The sequence below is a fragment of the Hyperoodon ampullatus genome, assembly GCF_949752795.1.
Source record: "Hyperoodon ampullatus genome assembly, chromosome: 2".
NCBI lineage: Eukaryota > Metazoa > Chordata > Mammalia > Artiodactyla > Ziphiidae > Hyperoodon > Hyperoodon ampullatus.
In genome coordinates this window covers 29920062-29940339 of record NC_136915.1, presented here as the reverse complement: position 1 = coordinate 29940339, position 20278 = coordinate 29920062, and the positions used below count along the sequence as shown (strand labels likewise).

General features: G+C 35.6%; 1 protein-coding gene across 1 annotated transcript in view; it reads right to left on the bottom strand.

Moving 5' to 3' along the window:
* The window catches only part of AGO3 (argonaute RISC catalytic component 3), a gene marked incomplete at its 5' end in the record, with an annotated part of 97120 nt that overhangs the window by 64745 nt on the left and 12097 nt on the right, over positions 1-20278 (bottom strand). Inside the window, 3 exon segments of the mRNA XM_079720559.1 lie at positions 6345-6481; positions 7286-7494; positions 11441-11561. Coding sequence (XP_079576685.1) covers positions 6345-6481; positions 7286-7494; positions 11441-11561 — 467 coding nt within the window.

The following is a 20278-nucleotide window of genomic DNA, read 5'->3' as shown; positions in this document are numbered from 1 at the left end:
ACAAATGGTTTTCAATATGCAAAAACTCAGCTCTTACTCATATGAGCCCTTCCTGAAGTAACAACTTGAGGACAAACTGCAACCAAGAGATGACAGGAAAAATTTTAGCAAAAGGACTTGCAATTAGCACCAATACATATAATTGTAGATTTAAGATGAAAACGAATGAACACACAGGTGACAGAATGGAATGTAACTGTTAACATGCTCAAAAAACACTGGAACAGTAATATATACAAATAAATGAATAACAGAAAAATCATAAAAAGTAGCATAAACTCACTGATTGCATTTTACAGTAATAGACAGGAGTCAAAGTTGAAAGTCAAGTAGTATAAATTTAAGCAAAATCATAACAACAATAAAATAATGCTATATTGGCTAAAACTAGTTAAAAAAGGAGAGGGAGGAAAGAAGGGAAGGAAAAGAATAAAGCTAGGGCTTCCCTGGTGGCGCAGTGGTTGAGAGTCTGCCTGCCAATGCAGGGGACATGGGTTCGTGCCCCGGTCCGGGAAGATCCCACATGCCGCGGAACAGCTGGGCCCGTGAGCCATGGCCGCTGAGCCTGCATGTCCGGAGCCTGTGCTCCGCAACAGGAGAGGCCACAACAGTGAGAGGCCCGCGTATCGCAAAAAAAAAAAAAAAAAAAAAAAAAAAGAATAAAGCTAATATAAATGTTACTCATTAAGGAAAGCAAAAGATACTGCTTTAAAGAGAGAGAAAGATGAGTATTATATGAAGGTATGAAGGTAACCACTGATGAGAAAAAAAAAAAAACTTTCCTAATAACAAAACTAGCATTTAAAAAGCACAGAAAACATACCACATGGATTATAATCATTTTGTTAGACAATGCAGACTTTTGGCCCAAAAGTACAAAAAAGTTACTTTATCATTGTAAAGGGTATAAATCACAATGAAAAATACAGATAGGTATACATATGCTCCCAATACTATAGCAGCAACATCATGAAAGTGGAAATATAAGAAGAAACAGAAACACAATAGGAAATTTCAATTTATTTCTCCCATTCTGAGACAAGTAAACAAAAATAAATAAGGAAATAGATGATCTAAACAACATAATCAAAATTGAAGTGCTGATGGATATTAATTTAACTCTATCCTAAAAAATGATTATATCTTATTTTCAAATAGCTATTGAACTTTCATTCACAAAATCTGACCATATATTAGGTTACTAAAAAAAAAAAACCCTCAATAAATTCTAAAAATAGAAATACAAACCACATTCTCTGATTAACAGCACAATGAAACTAGAAATTTATAACACAATCAGAAAATAAAAAGATCTTCAATCTGAAAATTTAAAAAGTCTCTCAAACAACATTTGGATAATATGGGAAATACAAATGAAATCTGTGGTGTTTTGAGAAAATAATATAATAAAAAACTAGATATTAGAAGCTTTGGAACATAGCTAAAACAGTGGTAAGAAGAAAAATAACTGGTTTTTTTTGGGTTTCTGTTTGTTTTTATCTTTGGCCACGCCACACGGCCTGCAGGATCTTAGTTTCCCGACCAGGGATCGAACCCACGCCCTCAGCAGTGAAAGTGCGGAGTCCCAACCATTGGACCACCAGGGAATTCCCGAAATAATTTTTTTAAATACTTTTTTTTTTTTTTGCAGTACACGGGCCTCTCACTGTTGTGGCCTCTCCTGTTGCGGAGCACAGGCTCTGGACGCGCAGGCTCAGTGGCCATGGCTCACGGGCCCAGCCTCTCTGCGGCATGTGGGATCCTCCCGAACTGGGGCACGAACCCGTGTCCCCTGCATCGGCAGGCGGACTCTCAACCACTGCGCCACCAGGGAAGCCCTTAAATACTTTTTTTAATAAGAAAAAATGAAATTAAATGTGTTACTAATATAGTTCAAAAAGTAAGGAAAGGGGCTTCCCTGGTGGCACAGTGGATGAAAATCTGCCTGCCAGTGCAGGGGACACGGGTTCGAGCCCTGGTCTGGGAAGATCCCACATGCTGCGGAGCAACTGGGCCCGTGAGCCACAATTACTGAGCCTGCACGTCTGGAGCCTGTGCTCCGCAACAAGAGAGGCCGCGATAGTGAGAGGCCCGCGCGCTGCGATGAAGAGCGGCCCCCGTTTGCCACAACTATAGAAAGCCCTCGCACAGAAACGAAGACCCAACACAACCATAAATAAATAAATAAAATAGGGCTTCCCTGGTGGCGCAGTGGTTAAGAATCCGCCTGCCAAAGCAGGGGACACGGGTTCGAGTCCTGGTCCGGGAAGATCCCACATGCCGCGGAGCAACTAAGCCCATGCACCACGATTACTGAGCCTGCACTCTAGAGCCCACGAGCCACAAGTACTGAAGCCCATGCACCTAGAGCCCGAGCTGCACAACCAAGTAGAGCCCGAGCTGCACAACCAAGAGTAGCCCCCGCTTGACCCAACTAGGGAAAGCCGTGCGCAGCAAAAAAGACCCAATGCAGCCAAAAATAAATAATAAATAAATTTAAAAAATAAATAAATAAATAAATAAAATAAATTAAAAAAAAAAAGTAAGGAAAAACAACTAAATTAACTGAAGAAAAGTGGAGGAAAAAATTTATAAAGCTAAAAAGAGAAATTAAGGAGTCAGAAAACAGAAAGCCAGAGAACTAAGAAAAAAATTCAAAAGCTCTTTGGTGGGGGGAGGCGGTGGGGTGAGGTGGGGAGAAACTACTAGTTGATTGAACTACCTCTCCTAATTAAGAGTAAAAAGGAAAAAGCACAAATATAAAAAAGAAACTATGGGGATAAACCACAGAAGTAGACAAAACTAAAAAAAAAAAAAAGGAACTACTTAGTAAAGATACGTTAGATATAGATAAAATATATATTTCTAGTAAGATATAAGCTACCAAAACTGAATCCAGGGAGTCTAAACAGACTGATTTTTCACAAAATAAATGAAAGATTTAAAAGAGCTACCCACCAAACAAAACAAAACACACCAGGCCACAAGATTTTACAGGGGAATTCTACCAAATCTTAAAAGAGCTGATAATTTCAATACTATTTAAAAACTGTTGTACATTTTAGAAAATGGGAAACTTCTAAATTCTTTATGAAATAAAATATTAATACCAAAACTTGAAAAAGACTGCACAAAAAAGAGAAGATTGCAGATCAGATCAATCTTACTTTTTTGCAATTTGATTAAAAAGGTAAAGCATTAACTAACAGATTCCAGCATCACATTAAAATAATCCAAAAATACAAGTTTAGTTCAGTGTTTGTTAAAAAAGAAGAGAAATATATCATCAGCTCCATAGCCACTAAAAGACATCTGACAAAATTCAACAACCATTCTTGATTAAAAGTACTCAATAAAATAGGAACCAACAGATGCTCCTAAACATATACATACATATATGTATTTAATGCAGAAACACTGGAAGCATTCCTTCTAAAGTAAGGAATAAAAAGAGGATGCCCACTACTCTCTAATGGTTAACACTGTCCTATCTAATTAGTCAATATAATCTGATAAAAAATATTAGAGGTATAAAAATCCAAAGGAAGATGTAAACCTATCACCATCATAGATGAAATGATTATAACCTAGACACTGCAAGGAAATCATTGAAAAGTTAATGGAATTCAATAAGGCAGAGAGAAAAAAGTTACTATACAGAAATTAAATGCCTTCATGTACATAAACAATAACCAGTAAGAATCTATAAACCCATTTAATAGGGAAAAAAGAGAGAGAGGACATATCCAGGAATGATAATAAGAAATGTGCAAATTTTATGTGAGGAAAACTTTAAAACACTCCTGAAGTAAACAAAAGTAATCCTGAACAAATGGAAAGGCATAGTGTTTTCTTGGATAGAAAGACTCACTATCTTAGGACTCAGTAACTTAATTAAAAAATATAATGAGGTCACAGTAAAAGTAACAGTCCATCCTCCCATAACCACTAGTTCTGACAAGGTATTTCTAAAGCTTATATAGTGAGATAAGTAAGAATGGCCTAGAAATCCTGAAGAGAAAAATGAGACTAGCCCTAGAAGATATTAAAAGTTATAAAAGAAAGGACTGACTGAAACACACAGCCCCACCAAAAGACAAATTTCTACATGACAAAAAGCAAAAACAAGACCACACCAAAGATCAAAAGACAAATAACAACCTAGGGATAATATTTGCAATTCATATCACAAAGGGCTAATCTTGATTTCAGAAAGCTCTCTCAGTAAATAAGACCAAAAATCCAACAGAAAAAAAGGAGCAAAGGACATAAAGAAATAAGGTGGCCCTTACATATGTGAAAAGATGGTCCAATGCAAAATAATAGTACATAAGGAAACTATTTCTTGTAAATCTGATGGACAAAAATCTAGAGTTTGACACCTCTAGTGGCAAAGGTATAGGGAAACAGGTAGTCTCATTTACTGATGCAAAATATTTACAATCTCAGTGGAGGGCAATCTGGCAGTAACAATCAAAATTACAAATATATTGACCCATCAATTTCACCTCCTGGAATCTATCTGAAAAATACAAATATATGAATGATGTTCTGAAATGGAAAATAATTAAAAACAGCCCTAGTCTTCCCTGGTGGCGCAGTGGTTGAGAGTCCGCCTGCCGATGCAGGGGACATGGATTTGTGCCCCGGTCTGGGAAGATCCCATATGCCGTGGAGCGGCTGGGCCCGTGAGCCATGGCCGCTGAGCCTGCGCGTCCAGAGCCTGTGCTCCGCAACGGGAGAGGCCACAACAGCGAGAGGCCCGCGTACTGCAAAAAAAAAAAAAAAACCAAAAAAAACCCAGCCCTAGTATACACCTAAAGATGACTTTAAAAATACATCATCTCGACGTATCCCCACAATGCAGCTGAAAATAATGACAAAACTATGTACTGATCTGGAAAGACCCAGGGATCCTTGGAGGAATGGTTGATTACAGGTATAGAGGAGGAAATACAGGATGAATCTGGAAAATTCTGCTGTGTCAGAAAGCAAGAAAGCTATCAAAGACAATGAATTATCAACAGGACAATGTGATTTTCCACATAAGAATTCCACCTAATGTAAAAGGAATAACAGAATTAGAAAAAATACCAGTTGGTAATCCCTAGTGAAATAAATGACTCAGGTAACAATGATCAACGAATGGAATATCAGTGACTGAAAGATTGATTGGGAAATTTACAATGGAGAGATCAGGCCTACTGATCTCTGAACATACTAAGCAATCTTAGTACCACTAAAGTTGGGACCACTATATACTATATGCCTCCTAATATGATACAATAGAGAGCATTTATGAATCAGAATTGAATCGAGCTTACAGGGCCAACTTTCATTTTCAGGAAATATAGGGGATAGAGGAAGAAGACAATGACACCACAAGAAAACAAAAGACAAATCCAGATTTTTGGATATTCTACAGGAAAAGTGAAAGTTTCTACAACAAGTCAATGACATAAAAAAGGAAAAAATAAAACAAAACTAGAGGGAAGGAAATGGCACTACTACATTTTTAAAAGGCATAATAGCCAAATGTGATGTGTGGATCTTGTTTAGATCCTGATTAGAACCAACCAACTATAGAAAGATATATTTGAGACTATCAGGGAAATCTGATTATGGACAGGGAATTAGAAACTACAAATAAATGATTAAATTTTTTACATATGATAGTGGCATTGTGACTGTGTAAGAAAACATCCGTATTTTTAGAGGTGCACACTGTCGTAGGGAAAAAATAACATGCTGTATGGGATTTGATTTAAAATTACTACAGTAGAGGAAGAAATGTACATAGTTTAAGCAAAGGCAGAAAAATCCTGACAGTCTGGATATTGGCTACCTAGGCAGCAGTTTATCATACTAGTCTCTCTACTTTTATATATACTTAAAATATTCTTAAAAAAAAAACACCTAAAAATGAGAATGCAATTAGCACCACATTAAACATCAGTAGTAGGCACAATCTAAGGGTCACCAAGACCAACAGACTTCTCTTCCTTTAAAATATGTATTTCATAATGAAATACTGACTTATATAATTGTTAAGGACAAAAATGAGTTATAATTGCTCAGATGATCATGTCAAGGCTTTTACATTTGCTTTCATTTGCTTACTTCATGTTTAGTAGCATTCCAGGAAAAGTTCTCTACAAAGGATTTCTAAATGAAATGTAATAAAAAATAAAGGTTTTTCCAGTTTGTCTTAATATATGTCCAAATATTAATTCAAGACACCAGTACATATAATTACATATAAAATGTACATATATACAGACACACACACACAGGCCATATAGAAATCAACTACCCAACACAGAATATGGTTTTAATTCCCTTACCATCAATATTAAGCATCATTTTCCACATGGCAGGCCGAACAGACTGATGGAATCCAAACCAAACTTCCCTGCCCCCTCCCAGAGGGTGGTCATATCCTTCTGGAGCTGAGAAAAAGGAACGCCCCACAGGCGTATATCTACAAAAATTAAAATGGCATGTTCAATCTTTTCCTTCCCATTGAGTATTTAAATCTGCAGAACAGGTGAGTCTAGAGTATATAATCTTAACTTATCATAATAATGCCTCTCATTATGAATATATGAAACTAAACATTTTCCAAATTTGTGAAAGCAAAAAGCAACCACTCAAAATGAAAAAACACCATCCCTCACTGAAATTCTCTATACTTAAAACTAATGTTTGAATAAGATTAAATTTTATTTAAAATAGTTTAAAAAAATAGTTCTAACCTTAGAAAATGCTAAAGAATAAATAATTATTGATCAAAAAGCTACTTCTATAAATGTTGTTTGTAGGACATAATATTTTTCTTTAAAAAGACACACTGATCCTATACATATACACATAGATACACATATACACGTGAGATGCTAGTGTGATTAAAAAAGTAACAATTTCAACACACTTTGATACTGCTATACAAACAATGAAATTACCTTTAAAACACGGTGATTTAACTAAAATACTAAAACTGATAATGTATCAGTTAGTCAAGATTTATAGCTCCTAAGAAAAAGGGTTAGACATTTTTTTCTGAAAAAAATAGCTATGCTAATGATGTGCATTTACTTTCACAAGTCAGAGAATTTTATGTAACATACTTCTCTCAATGAATTTGTATGCATGCTATTCTTCAACTGAGATAATCAAAATATACAACATCTGAAGATTAACCAAAGGAAGACTGCACAACCTACTTTTGGGAAGAAAGCTTTCATACTTAAAATCTAAAGAAGAAAAAAAAGCCAGAAGCACCCACTTCATGGAGGGCAGATGTCGTAGCACCACATCAACGGCATGGACAGGATTAGTGCTGATTGGCTTGTCTAATTCCAGTGGCTCTGGCAAGGTCCGTCCTGTCAGTACTTCATGTAGTAGGTGCCAACTCACCCGAGAGACAAATTTGATTGACACCTTGAAAGGTCGATCTTTTCCACCTTCCCCAGGTAAAGTAACATCTAAATCTACCTGTTGATGGGAAAAGAGTCAACTGGTAAAAGTTTTAAAAGATAAATACAATAATTTTTAACTGATACAAATATTTAAGAGAAAACAAGGCAAATATAAAAAAAAAAACAATCTCAATGTGAAATCAATAGACTAAAATGTAAATAAGTTATTTATGCCAGCATTCTTTGTCATTGCAAAATATGGAAATTACCTAAATGACCATTTAGGCAGATATAAAAAAAAAGGTAACGGAACTGCTATGGAATAATTTCCAAGCTACACTGTTATGTGAAAAAAAGCAAGTACAAAAGATTACAAATAGTATGCCATATTTTATGTGAGAAAGGGGGAAATGGAAAAATATTCATATATCTGCTTATTTTTGTAAAAAGAAACACAGAAAGCATGAATCAGAAACAACAAAAAAAAGGAGTTACTTTCAAAGGATATGAAAGAACAGACTGGAAGAAATAAAGGAGGGATTAACAATTCTGAGTATATTTTTCAGCTTAGTTTTGACTTTTGGAAGCATGTTAAATTAAATTCTATAACATTAAAAAAAATAAAAATAAGATCAACAAGGATGGAGAGAAAAAACTAAAACTGAAAAGATACAAAATCAAATGAAACCAAATGCATTTCAAACAAATAACATAGCCAGATTGAAAGAATATTTTTAAAAAAAAAAGAAAGAAAGAAAAGAAAACACTAATTCAGGTAACTCCTGAACATAATATATTGACTATACTCTTGGTTAGGCGTGTGGAGGAGGGGTGGGTGGGAAAGAACTGCATACAAAATAAAACCTTAAACTCTTACTACTATGTTTGTTTTCTGTAGTGATATAGTGCAGTAATTCAGAAACTATTTTATATGTACTGTAGGACTGAACAAATAAGTAAAAGTGGTAATACTTTGGAGAGTCAGGGGTTTAAGGGAGAAGGAAGACACAAATATGCAATGTAGGGAGTAAAGGAAGAATCCTTTTGGGACAGACTAGAACTGGAAGAATCAGTCTGAATTCATGATTTCCAATAAACATATTGTATGATATTGCATACAATAAGTGGTACTTGCAGGATACATATGTTAGGTATATTATATGAATGTAATATTTATTATCTGTTTTGTTTATCTATTTACTTATTTATGTATTTATATTTTCTATCTCTATCCATTGAAAGGGCTTATAAGCACATATACCCCAGCAGCAATGAGCACATCCAGTACCCAGATTTTGGTTTCTAAATTGTATTCCCTAACTAAAAGAAACCAGTGTACCTTTGAGATATGGCTGGTTGCAGGACTACAGCAGGGAAAACACAAGGTGAACCTGGAACATCTTGTGCCCAAAAGTAAGGAAATACTCAAAAAAAAAAAAAAAAAAGATGTGTCATGACAAAAGCACACAGGAACCAACTTAAAGGGGCTGCCACAGGCAAAATCTGGGACAATTTGGGCAAATAAGGATAAAGAACTAGAAGAGAAGAAAATGCGCTCCCTTACAGTAGAATAACAATGATTAATGTAGAAGGAATGACAGAATTAGAAAATCACCATTACTACATAATAATAAACCTTCCAAGCAAGAATCATCCGTTACTAAAAAAGTCTAAAGAGAAACGGGATTCTTAAAAGTATCTCCCTTATAAAAATTAAAAACTTTGGTGCATCAAAGGGCACAATCAACATAGTGAAAAGGCAACCTATGGAATGTGAGAAAATATTCCAAAACATATATCCCATGAGAATACATAAAGAATTCCTAAAACTCAACAACAACAACAAAACCAAATAACCCAATTAAAAAATGGGCAAAGGAGTTGAATACACATTTCTCCAAAGAAGATACACAAAAGGCCCATAAGCATATGAAAAGATGCTCAACATCATTAGTCATTAGGTAAATGCAAATCAAACCCACAATGAGATATTACCTCACACCCAATAGGATGACAAATATCGAAAATTCAGAAAACAACAAATGTTGGCAAGGGTGTGAAGTATTTGGAACCCTTGTCCACTGTTTGTAGAAACATAAAATGGTACAGTCACTATGGAAAACAGTATGGTGGTTTCCAAAAACACTAAAAATACAATTATCATTTATATGATCCAGCAACTCCACTTCTAGGTATATACACAAGAGAACTGAAAGTAGGCATTAGAAGAGAGATTTGTACACCCATGTTGCATTATTGCATTATTTGCAATAGCCAAAAGGTGTTCATCAGTGGATGAATGGATAAACAAAATGTGGTATATACATTCAATGGAACATTATTCAACCTTAAAAAGGAAAGAAATTGTGACACACGTGACAACATGAATGAACCTTGAGGACATTATGCTAAGTAAAATAATCCAGTCACAAAAGGACAAATACTGTATGGTTCCACTTATATGAGGTCCCTAGAGTAAATCTATGTTCAAATGGGAAAGCAACCCAAGTGTCCATCAACAGATGAATGGATAAGTAAAATGTAGTATATACATACGATGGAATACTATTCAGCCTTAAAAAGGGAGGAAATTCTGACACATGTCACAACATGGATTAACCTTGAGGATACTATGCTAAGTGAAATAAGCCAATCACAAGAGACAAAACACTATGATTCTACTTATATGAGGTACTAAGAGAGGTCAAATTCATAAAGACAGAAAGTAGAATGGTGGTTGCCAGGGCCTGAGGGGAGGGAAAATGGGGAGTTAAGTGTCTAATGTGTACAGAGTTACAGTTTTACAAGATGGAGATGGATGATGGTGATGGTTGTAAATGTACTTTGCCACTGAACCATACCTTAAAAATGGCTCAGATGATCAACTTTATGTTATGTGTATTTTACCACAATTAAAAAAAATACTATCTCCCTACAAAAGAAAGAAGAATAACTTGAAAGGAGAAACTTGGCAGATACCAACTTAACCAAGTGATCGAAGTTAACATCACCATTAACAGAACAAATACATATTATGTGCCTCCTGATACGATGCATTATTAAGGAAAGAACACTTATGTAATAATATTCCTGCCAAAAAAGCTTACTCAGGGGCTCCCTGGTGGTGCAGTGGTTGGGAGTCCGCCTGCCGATGCAGGGGACACGGGTTCGTGCCCCGGTCCAGGAAGATCCCACGTGCCGCGGAGCGGCTGGGCTCGTGAGCCATGGCCGCTGAGCCTGCGCATCCGGAGCCTGTGCTCCACAATGGGAGGGGCCGCAACAGTGAGAGGCCCACGTACCGCAAAAAAAAAAAAAAAAAAAAAAAGAGCTTACTTACTCAGAATCTAACCAAGAGGAAGCACCAGAAAAACACAGAGGGACATCCTACAAAATAACCTGCCTGTAATCTTCAACCATGTTAATGTCATAAAAGAAAAAAAAAAAAAAAAGGCTGGGAAATTGTTCCAGAATAAAGAAGACTAAAAAGATGTAACATCTAAATACATTCACTAACCTGGATTGGATTCTGTACTAAAGGGGAAAAAAAATGCTGAAGGACATCATTGGAACAAATGACAAAACTGGAATAGGGGCAGATTAGACAAAAATATATCAATGTAAAATTTAGGAAAGTTGGTAACTGTACTATGGTTTTTATCCTTGCTCTTAGGAAAAACACATTAAAGGGCATAATGTATAAAACCTACTCTTGAATGGTTCAGGAAAAAATAAGTATGTATATGTATCTCTATATATAGCTGTCTCTATAGATACAAAGAAAGTAAAAGAGAAAGGAAAGAGAATGATAAAACAAATGTGGCAAACTTTAAGAACACTGATGAATCTGGGTATATATGAGTTCTCTGCATGATTCTTACAACTCCTCTTTGAGTTTGAAATTATTTCAAAATAAAAAGTTAAAATAGATAAATGATACATATATAGACTACAATAAAATGGCAATAAGTGCATTTAAAAGACATTGCAAAAGTACAGCTTTCTGATAAAGGAATGCATCTTACCCCTGTAGTTGCCACAGGAAGTGGATTGGCTGTGTAAAGGCTTCTTTTTCCATCATAAACTGGTCTACGGTCCCCAAATATAGTTACTTTAAAATGCTGAACCATTGAGTCAACCACCTCCCTAAAAAAGGGAAGAAATGCATTCATATAATCCTCTGCATCATGAAATACAAAAATCTTACCTAAAGTAATTTCTTACACTATTTAAAGCTGTCCAAATTCTAAAAGATAATCATACATGGTAAAGATTTTGCTTTCAGGACCATGGCTTAGGATACCAGAAAGATTGATTTCTGGGAAGGGATGATATGAATTTCACAAAAGACAGAGAAGAATGAATCCAGTGAATTACTTAATCATTTTGGGACACAGTTGACCTGCAAAATATTATCCTTATAAACTGATCCAAAATCCCTTTTACCATCTCTAAGCACTACCTGACACATTCACCTCTCTTTATCAAAGAATATGATGCTCTTTCCTTTGTGCTCAAAAAGCACCTAGTACATATATCTATTAGAACACTTACTTCACTGTATTATAATTATTATTATATACTTCACTTCTACTAGACTGTGAGATTTTTAAGAGCAATAAACACACCCGTATCCTGTACCCCCCCCATCCCTCTACCCACCCATTCTTCCAATGGTATCTAGCCAGTAAGGATATTTTGAAACCTCCATTTTTTTACCCAGCAAACATTTTTATCCTATATACTTACATGGAATTATATTAAAGTTTTTTTTAGACACTTTAAAAAATTTGCAGACTACAGAGAGAATAATACCAAATATCCACAAATCAATATTTATTTTTACGTAAACATAATTTGTAAAAGCAGTGGAAAGATATCTAGAAGGGTATGTATCAAACAGATACAGTGGTTAGTTACCTCTGGAGAAAGAAGTGAAGAGAAGAATGATTTTTTATTTTGTTTACACAATATAAACATATTACAATGACAGTATACTCACATAGTACTGGTATAATTTACAATACATTTAAAAGAATGGGAAAAAAATTCAATTCTAGCCCAGTGAAGTAGAAGAGAAAGGAGAGAAAAAAGCATTTTCTGGAACAAAATAATTAAGCTGATTTGATACCCAGAGGAATTTTCCAAATGTTCAAAATTTCTATTTCCCTGCCTTTCAATTTTATTTTGCAAGTATTTCTTGCACCAGTCTTTTACTTTCCATTACCAATTACCATCATCCTAAATTAAAACCTCATGTCCTAGTACCTGAATTATTTTGTTTCTTTTTTTTATGTCTTTAATTTTTTCTTCTCCGACCCAACTTATATCCCACTGCTAAATGAGTCTCCAAACCCCACTTTTATTCTCCAGGTACAAAAGCTTAAGTTAATCATGCTCCTCAGTTCATGCCACATTATCATCATTCATCTATATAAGACTCCTCTTCTAACTAATTGATTTCTGTCCTTCCATATTCATTTCTTATTCCCATTCTTCCCAGTAAGTTATTTTTTCTAATGTGTTTGATAAACATTCTTCTGTTTGTATATATTCCTAACTTTACCCTCTGCACTAGGTTCTTAAAATCTGTTCACGTTGCTGTGGGACACTTAGTTCCTTGTGATGCAAAGTACTCCACATGTTGTCTACTTACTCTCCCAGCAATACAGACTCAGAGTATCTTTAACAGTCAGCCACCAAAACAATGCTACAATGCAGTATCTCCTTCTATGTCCCCTTATGAACTTGTGTGAGAATTAATCTCTGGCTATATATACCCAGGAACAAAACTGTTAGGTCCAAGTGAATTTTATCAATTAAATGATGAAGAACTGCCAAACTGCTCTGCAGAATGGCTGCACTGAACAATCCTCCTGGAGGTTCCTATTTCCCTACATACAGACAAGATTTGGCATTATCCAGCTTTGCTTTCTAATTTTTGCTAGCCCACTAAAAGCTTGTTTTATTTAGATTTCTCTTATTACTAATGAATTTGAGCATCCCTTCATTATTTGTGTTTCTTCTTTTGTGAATTCCCTGTTTGTTTCCTTTGTTCATTGTCTATTGGGGTCCTAGTCTTCTTGTTGAATTGAAGGAGTTTCTTTGATATTCTAATGTTAATTCATTAACAGGTTTAGTTGTTGCAAATATCTTCCCCCAAATGTTACCTGCCTGTTAACAATGTCCATGTATTTACTGAACTGAAATCTTTAATGCTGTATCATCAAATTAATCATTTTTTCACCTTATGGTTTCATGCTTTTAAGGTTTTAAGAAATAATCTGCAAATATTAACTCACAAAGATGTACTATGTTTCATTAACTCTATAATTTTATCTATATTATGTTGGTCACTAATCCATTTGAGGTTATTCTTTATAAACAGTATTATGTAAGAACTCAATTTTATTTTTCTCCCTACCAGTTTTCCCACACCATCTACTAAACAATCTATATTTAACTGATCAATTTATAATGCCAGTTTATCTTATTAAGTTCTGATCTGAGTTCTCTATGTTGTCCCAGTGGTCTCCTTGTCTGTTCTTGGACCAGTATCATATGTTTTCATGATTACTGGAGTGTTTTATTATGTTGTAATGTGGGGTATGGCAAGTTCCTTTTCTTTCTCTGAGATATCAATAACTTGGAAATTCATGGAAACATTTATTCAAAACAAATTTCGAGTCCTCCCCCACTGCCCCAAACTATCAATACAATAAGGAAAAGAAACATATCTAGTGCCCTACATGTAGTAAATAATCAAAAAATATCTGTTGGGACTTCGCTGGTGGCACAGTGTTTAAGAATCCGCCTGCCAATGCAGGGGACACGGGTTCGAGCCCTGGTCCGGGAGGTTCCCACGTGCCGCGAAACAGCTAAGCCCAGGCGCCACAACTACTGATCCCATGAGCCACAACTACTAAGGCCCGCACGCCTACAGCCCCGTGCTCCGCAACAAAGAGAGGCCACCGCAGTGAGAAGCCGTGCACGAGCGGCCCACCCCCGCTCTCGTCACAGCTGGAGAAAACCCGCACACAGCAACAAAGACCCAACCCAGCCAAAAATAGATAAATAAATTTATTTATTTTTAAATCTGTTGGTTAAGAAACCCTCAAATAATACAAACTCGAGAGACAAGGCTAGTATGCTAAAAACAAATTAGTGTATTAAAAGCTACTGACAAACTACCACAATAAACAAAATAAAAGAAGATGAAACATAATACGGGTAACTGTAAAGTCTAAACACTTCTGTTTGAAAAGTTCAACTGCAATAAGAACAAATGAGAGGATCTAAACTTACCCACTGCTCTCGTGCAAAGGGGCTTTAGGTGACTATAAATCCAAAATCAACTAATACTGGGATGTAGTTTCTTCAAAATTAAAGAATTCAGGTTGCATATATTTAAATACCCAGTATAAGGCAGGTAACCATCCCATCAAATATTACACAGGTAATTTCAAACTCTGGAGTAGTACTCTGTGCAATTTGGAAAAAACTTAAGACCCTAACAGAAGAAACATAATCATGAAAAGGTAATCCTGATAGAAACTCACACAATATGAGCAAAAATAAATCAAATTAAGGACTCTTAGTCTAGAATAGGAAAGAGTCAAAGGAAATTAGAGAAGTCTTCAGCTATTTTGACAGACTGTCACGTGAAAAACTGAGTAGAGTATCTTCCTTGTATGGGAGGGCAGAATTAGGACAAATAGTTGGAAAATATAAGGAGCTAGATTTTGGAACAAAAATTTCCAACATTTGCTAACCACCACAGTTATTCATGAGTGGATTACACTATCTCATAAAGTACCTGAGTTCATCCTTGCTAGAACTGTTCAAAAAGCACTTATGTCAGAGAAGATACCGACTAGAAGACTGAAATGAATAATGTCTACAATCCCCTCTAACAGTAAAATTTAATTAAGAGAATATCAAATAATGAAACTGCAGATCATAACATCAGATACAGAAACTCCTTTATAAATAATTACACTAAATATTGATTTGAACTTAAGGCTTCTGAGCCTTTACAGAATGGTATTAGAATTCTATGTACATTGGGCAATTTTAACTTTAACCTCTTACTAATATGATATAATTAAATGATATATTTAGACTTTTAATGGAACTTTATTATGCAAGTTAACAAAATGACAAATGCAGGAACTGCAACTTGTCATTTTTTATCTCAAATGATACTGTAGCAAAGCGTAGTTTATTAGAATATTCATCAGGCAGGCATGTGAAACTAGAGGAAAAACTCTCTAAAACAGTAATTTATCTAGTCATCTAGTCAGCTGTAGCAGCAAAGGTACTCACTGTATTATGAAGAAAGTTTGAATTGAGAAATGGCCAACTTGAGGAACCTTTAAAATATGTGGTAACATATGTACTGGAGAAAAAATAAGTAGACATGAGTTTTTAGTCTCACTCTGCCACTAAATTGTTGGGAAATTTACTTGGCCTCCCTGAATTTAGTTCCTTTATCAATAAAAATGAGATAATAGTCTCAGGGCTGTTATAGGGACCATGTGGGATATTAGTGAAAGTACCTTGGGGGAAAAAGGTAAATATGTATCATACTATTTTTATATAAAAATTCAAGCATAATTATCTCAAAATCGTACTTCAAGAATGATATTGAGGTACTGAAGTCTTCCTAACAACAAATACACATTACAATGCAGTAGCATCAAATATAGTAAATAATACAAACAATGAATTCTGCTAATTAACAGAAACTGTGAATTGAATTTTCCCCTACATTGTAGTTTGTGGAGCACTAGTCTTTTATTATAACAATGAACAATGGGGGGAGGAATCTTTTGTTCAAATGTAGAAATTTCAGGATAACATTTTAAGGGTGTACTGTTAAGCCAGCTTCTTAGCTTACAATAAAAAGTAAAGCCACCATAACCAAAATACATAAAATATTTTAACTTCTAAAGCACTATGTAGGAAAGAAAATTGGGAAAGAAAATCTGAGTAACTGGGTATAAGAACTTCTAACCAATCTTTAGTGGCTTCCTTTTACTAATAACCTTAGTCTGAAGAGGGAAGAATTCTTGCAGAGAATAATATGATGCATTTCTGTAGAACCTCAGGACAGAATTTTAAAATCCTGAAGAATATCTGGCGATCACTACAAAAATGGAACCTCCCTGAGTACATTAGGTCTTACACAGGGCTACAGCCTACCTTCCCACTCTTACCTCAACCACCACTTCCTATATTCTGGTACCAAGTCTTTTGACTCCATGATGCTCTGGTGCACAGACTGTAAAGTAAAATTTAATATTGTTTTCAGTAAGTTCCACTTTACCACCTGACTCATACAGCAGAAAAAATGGTAAGAGAGGGAAACTTTAACGTAAAAAGGAGAGGAAATTATTTTCCTGTTAATTGTTACTATAAACTCACAGAGACCCATCTTCATCTCATTTTTAGGTACCTCTTAATTCTCTGCTCCCAAAAGGTAGAATGGGAAATATTATTTTAGTCTTTAGAAGACATAAAATAGTATTTTCCTCTAAAAGTGACTATTCACCTTAGTTTAGTATTCCCAGCTACAATAAATTAATCTGCCACTATAATACAGACAGAACAAAGGAAGATTGTTAAGGTATAACAAGACGCTAAAATCACCCAGAGGTTTATAAAACACAGCAAAAACAGCTAACAGCCTCTCTTAGTAACCTTCTAACCTCTAATTTATCTTCATAACTCTGTACTAAGTAGCAGAGAAGGTAGCCATACCTTTGCATCAAGTTAAAGTTTAAAGATGCAGAGTAGAGGAGAAAGGAGTTATACTAAACTATAACTTGATAAAGATCAACTTTTTAATAGCTGATAAAAAGTTGATAAAGATCAACTTTTTAATACCTTATAAAATTTGAAGTACATCAGAGCATTTTACCATAAACTATCTTTTTTTTTTTTTTTTTTTCTGTACGCGGGCCTCTCACTGTTGTGGCCTCTCCCGTTGCGGAGCACAGGCTCCGGACGCACAGGCTCAGCGGCCATGGCTCACGGGCCCAGCCGCTCCGCGGCATGTGGGATCCTCCCGGACCGGGGCACGAACCTGTGTCCCCTGCATCGGCAGGCGGACTCTCAACCACTGTGCCACCAGGGAAGCCCACCATAAACTATCTTCACTGCCAACTCATATGGGTGTGAATTCTTTCATAATCTTATATAACCACACTAGCTCATCTAGTAACCATTTCTAGTATTCACAAACAATTGATAGATTACTTTAGACTGAGCAATAGATTTTTAACTCAATGTGGCTTACACTCAATGTGGCTTACACTAACAATTCTCCTCTAGAACACTTCTCCCTCAGGCCACCATTGACTTAATAGACATAGCCTCTTTTCAGTCTCTACGTTCCTCGCTTCTTTTAGCATTTGCCACTGTGATCAATCCTTGAAAATCACGATCTGTGCTTTACTTTCTCTGAAACAGCTTCTACTTTGTCCTGGTTCTCCTACCTTTGCAATCTCTAAGTGTCTTCACTGGCAACCTGAAACAATAGTATCCCCAGAGATCTATTCTTAGTTTTCTTATCTTGACGCTACACACTCTCCCTAGCTTTTAACTATCACCTATATGCTGACACATCTCAAATCTCAACCTTGACTTATTTCCTGAGCTCTAGGCACTTATTTCCAATAATCTATTGAACTTATCCAATTTGATGTTTCTTACACAATTCAACCTCCAAATAGTCAAGAGAAAATAAAAAACTTGGTCCTTTCACCATCTGTATTTCTGTTAAAGCCTTCAACATTGTACAAGCAAGGAACTATGAAGCCATTCTTATCTCTTCCCTTTCTCTACACACCTAAATTATTCATTCTTCTTCTAAATCTTATATCTAAGCCTCTTATATCACCGCCACTGCCAGTGCTATTAGTTAAGTCTTAGAACACACTATCTCTAATCTAAAAAAGTAGGTACCAAACACGAATTTGAAAAGATACAAGCACCACGATATTCATAACAGCAGTATTTGCAATAGCCAAGACATGGAATCAACCCAAGTGCCCATCAACAGATGAATGGATAAAGATGTGGTGTATGTGTGTACACACACACACACACACACACACACACACACACACAGAATGGAATATTACTCAGCCATTAAAAAGAATGAAATTCTGCCATTTGCAGCAACATGAATGGACCTAGAGAATATTACGCTTAGTGAAATAAGTCAGACAGAGAAAGACAAATACTGTATGATATCACTTATATGTGTAATCTTAAAAATAATACAAATGAATGTATATGCAAAATAGAAACAGACTCACAGCTATAGAAAAAAAACTTCAGTTACCAAAGGGGAGTGAAGAGGGGGGAGGAACAAATTAGGGCTATGGGATTAACAGAAATAAACTGTGTATAAAATAGATAAGCAACAAGGATATATTACATAGCATAGGGAATTATAGCCATTATCTTGTAATAACTTATAATGAAGTATAATCTGCAAAAATACTGAATCACTATGCTATACACCTGAAACTAATATTGTAAATCAACTATACTACAAATTAAAAAAAATAGGGGACTTCCCTGGTGGTCCAGTGGTTAAGAACCTCTCTTCCAATGCAGGGGATGCGGGTTCGATCCCTGGTTGGGGAACTAAGATCCCACATGCCGTGGGGCAACTGAGCCCACGAGTCACAACTAGACAGAAGCCCGCGTACCGCAACAAAAGATCCTGTGTGCTGGAACTAAGACCCAACGCAGCCAATAAATAATTAATTAAAAAAATAGTATTAGAAGTGCTAGCGGCTATGCTGGAGTATGAGAAAAAATGGTTAGAAGTATTTATATTTAATTTTCATCTAACAATTACAAATTGAGATGGACTAAAATTCATGAATAGGGATTGACACTGGTATCCTCATTTAGTCCACATCAGACGATCAGGTGTAACATATGTAGGTACACAAGGAATCCAAAGAGAATAATGGGAGTTCTGCAACGTAAGAGTTAACAGTGGAACTCCCACTCATTCATTCATTTTCAGCATGTTGTAACTTATTTCCGTTCAAGTGTGTGGCACATATTCTATCAGGTTTTGGTACAGTAATCAGAACACGTCAAATTACTAAATCTATTCTTAAATAGTTTATTTCAAAATATTGTTTCCCACCTTTAATTTTTCTATAGTTATGCAATGTTAGAATAGTAGTACATGTCCATAAATTAAAATTTTTTAAGTGTGTGTGTGTGTGTGTATTTATTTATTTGTTTGTTTGTTTATTGTTGAATGCATGGGTAAATATGTTTTAACTAATAGGGATGCATGATCAAAAGTTTGAAGACTACTGCAATCGCCTTGCAAATGTTCTCCATGATTCTGGTCTTTCTCTTCTCTAATTCATTCTCCCCACTGCCATTAGAAATGCTTCTTTCTTTTTTGGCTGCATCATGCCACTTGCAGGATCTTAGTTCCCTGACCAGGGATTGAACCTATGCCCTTGGCAGTGAAAGCATGTAGTCCTAACCATTGGACTGCCAGGGAATTCCCTAGAAATGCTTTTATAGAACCCTCCTACACTGTTAGTGGGAATGTATATTGGTGCAGTCACTATGGAGAATAGCATAGAGGTTCCTCAAAAATCTAAAAACAGAGTTGCCATATGATCCGGCAATCCCACTCCTGGGCATATACCCAGACAAAACTATAATTCGAACAGATACATGCACCCTTATGTTCACAGCAGCACTATTTACAATAGCCAAGACATGGATACAACCTAAATGTCCATCGACAGATGAATGGATAAAGAAGATGTGGTATATATACAATGGAATATTACTAAGCCATTAAAAAGAAT